At 55.1% G+C, this 2,974-nt stretch overlaps 1 protein-coding gene across 1 annotated transcript in view; it reads right to left on the bottom strand.

Moving 5' to 3' along the window:
* Positions 1-210: 210 nt before the first annotated feature.
* Positions 211-2,974, bottom strand: part of cyc51 (guanylyl and adenylyl cyclase family member) — a gene marked incomplete at both ends in the record, with an annotated part of 3,361 nt that continues 597 nt past the window's right edge. Inside the window, 5 exons of the mRNA XM_002959417.1 lie at positions 211-284; positions 1,475-1,553; positions 1,889-2,006; positions 2,276-2,522; positions 2,847-2,889. Of these exons, the coding sequence (XP_002959463.1) occupies positions 211-284; positions 1,475-1,553; positions 1,889-2,006; positions 2,276-2,522; positions 2,847-2,889 (561 nt within the window). The remainder of the gene's footprint in view (positions 285-1,474; positions 1,554-1,888; positions 2,007-2,275; positions 2,523-2,846; positions 2,890-2,974) is intronic.

Here is a 2,974-nt window from a genome sequence, read left to right as displayed (position 1 = left end):
GAGATGTTGCGTGTATTGCCCCATAATGAAGCGGCACAGTACCTCGGGATGCACTACGGGACAGGCCAACGGTTTGCCGCCTGCACTTCTCTCTGTCGTGAACAGAAACGTACCGTACCCAAGCTCAACTTGTCATTTTATAATGCGCTGGCCTTGCCTGTCCTTTCCTACGAAGTGCAAGTGTGGGGATCCGGGTTTTTTAATGTGAACTTAGGGAATGCAGTACAGTACAAGCGGGTACCTACCTACACCTTTTCGCCTCATCTGTCGGTTGAACGCCTCGGCTGTGTGTCGGTATGTGCGTGTAACGGCAGCACGTGTCAGACCCCTCTGATGTCGAGCCCCTACCCCCCCCGGGGGTATGCGGTCCCGCAGTATCCGTAACGCACCCAGCCTGAGCCACCAGCCTGAGCCACCTCCCGGGTCCCCCCCCGTCGCCAGCACCAAGTGAGGGGCGTGCGCACGTACTCCCCCGGCCACGCGCGCGGGTGCGTGTGGGTTATAGGACCCCTCCTCGCTCCCACCGCAGCCGCCGTCCATACAAATCTGTGAATACATCCGTACATCCGTGCTGTCGTACAACCGTATATCCCCCAAGCCGAACGTCGCAGTATGCAGTCCTCAACGTAACGAGTAAGTACGAACATTTTATATTGTGTGTTTTGTCGGAGAGAAGCAACCATGTGTGTGTGTGTGCGTGTCTCATGGCGTGTGTCGTACGCAGGTGTCATGTGACCAAACCTATTTCCAGCCCAAACCCCAAATGCCAGTTCTTAACCCATGTGCAGGACATACATACACAGCTCCGAACCCAACCCCAAACCGAATCCAATGCGCGTCTCCATTGACACTTGTCTCGCTCTCCCTCTCCTCCTCTCTCAAACAGCGACCCTTACCACGACCCTCGCAAAGCCAAGTCACAAACTCCTGCCAAGACAAATATTTGCCAGCGCCAAAATAATTTACAAGACACAATCCCGCTAGCTAGCTAGCTAGATATTCATGGCGGGTTCGAAGGACCCTCCTGCACGCGCCCGGAAAACACCTTCCCTCACAGCTGCGGGAACCGACATCGCAGGACCGAGCCAAAGTACAAAACTGACACAATTGTACAAACACGTGCCATATCCGTATTATGCCGTATTCCGTACTCCGTACATGCTGCAGTACAACAAACGTCGAATATACATTCGGGAATGGCACACACGCAAGAGAGCGGTCCTCGCTTTTGCAACACGCGCGCACAATCATACCACTTGGGGTGCCATGTACGTCATGTCGTACATGGCCTATTGCGGCAACGGAGGCGGCGCCTCTGTCGGTGTACCGCTAGATGCTTCTCCCCCCGGGACCTGGGGACCTTCCCTACCAATACCCGGCACGGCTGTAGCGGTCAAGATTGGTAGATCAGGATCAGGACAGGCACCCGATAGCTTAGCGGCACCCGCCACAGCGGCACCCTCCTGTTCCGCACCTGATCCAGTTCGGGAGACTGTTTGAGAGCGCTGCGGAGTGACGCCGCACGGGTCGTACACGTACGTGAGCATGAACCCCTGCGCCGTACGTCATACAACCGCATGGGTTACCTGGTTTGGTGAGCCCGGGGGGAGGCGCAGGGAAGGATGACATGATGCGGCCTGCATGAAAGACCTGCGTTTCACACCCCAATACGCGAATGATGCTGCGCTTGGTATTCTTTGAGTGGGTGAGTGAGTGAGTGAGGGAATATGCCCCCCCCCTCACTTCTCCGGTAAACAACTCTGTGAAGAGAACTGCGTGGTGGCGGATCCGTGGGCATGTGGACCAGTGCGAATAAAGTGCGAATAATACCAGGAAAGAACAATAACATCAATTCCCAACCGTCAACTGCCAACTCCCCAATCCGTACCTTGCCCTCGACGGGAATTCCCCCCGTGGAAAGAAACCCGTCGGCCGCGGCGCCCAATAAGGCCCGCGTGGCCGCAGAAATGTGTACGGCACCAGGTACACCCGTGGACTCCATTCGGCTGGCAACGTTGANTGGGGCGAGAAGGGAAAGAGNGATACACAGATTNACGCCCGGAAGGGGGAGGAGGGGGNGGTGGGGGAGGGGGAGGAGGGGAAGGGGAGGAGGGCCCGGCAACATGCGCTGCCAACAGAAACCGAAAACTGAATTAAAGTAAAATCTTGCGAAGCTTGTGGAAAGGTAGGTTTTCACGTACGATGTGCGGACTTGCCTAGAAATACATCATCTGTCGCAGCAAGCTTCGAGCTACATACACGTGGAGCTACGTACGGCCCCCCCCCGTGCTGCCCTGGAGGCCAGTGGTCGACCTGTAGCCCGTAGGCCTTGCTCAGTCCCGTACACTTCCGTACTATGATATGTACGACGATGCCGTACAATGCAGTACCTCCGATGGTCTCGACCTTGTAAACTTGATGCTTCTCCACCAGCTGGTCAAAAGTGGTGAAGAGGTCGTTGAGGAACACCATGACTCGGGGGGACGGAACCTGACCACACATGCTGGTGAAGGAGGCGATGTCTGTGTACGGTACATAGAGAATTCGAACCATCATCACGTAAATTACACGTGCACATGGGGTAGGAAGAGATTACTGAAGACACAACTTTACGAGTATAACAAAATATTAAAAAATTCAAAAACTTCAAGCATCCATTATAATAAAAAGGTAAACAGCTCATGGTGACAGTGTATTTTGTATATTATGTAAGCGAGGGACCGTGCGTCAGTTACGGTAAAGTACGGCAAACCGTTGTCGTCAGTTGAAACCGTTGTCGTAATACCCCGGGCGCTATGTCGAACCACCGCCACACACAGTTCAGACACACCCCACCGGCAACCCACCTGCGAACAGCACCGTCACCTCCTCATGCGCTCTCGCCATGTCCTGCTGTGCGCCGCTCAAGGCTCCGACACCACCACACGAGGGCGTGGAGGGTGAGGTGACGCTGTGACTGTGGCTGTAGCTGGAG

This window comes from Volvox carteri (genome assembly GCF_000143455.1).
Source record: "Volvox carteri f. nagariensis unplaced genomic scaffold VOLCAscaffold_234, whole genome shotgun sequence".
Classification (NCBI taxonomy): Eukaryota; Viridiplantae; Chlorophyta; class Chlorophyceae; order Chlamydomonadales; family Volvocaceae; genus Volvox; species Volvox carteri.
The sequence above is the reverse complement of the archived record's forward strand: the minus strand, read 5'-3'. Positions and strand labels throughout refer to the sequence as shown.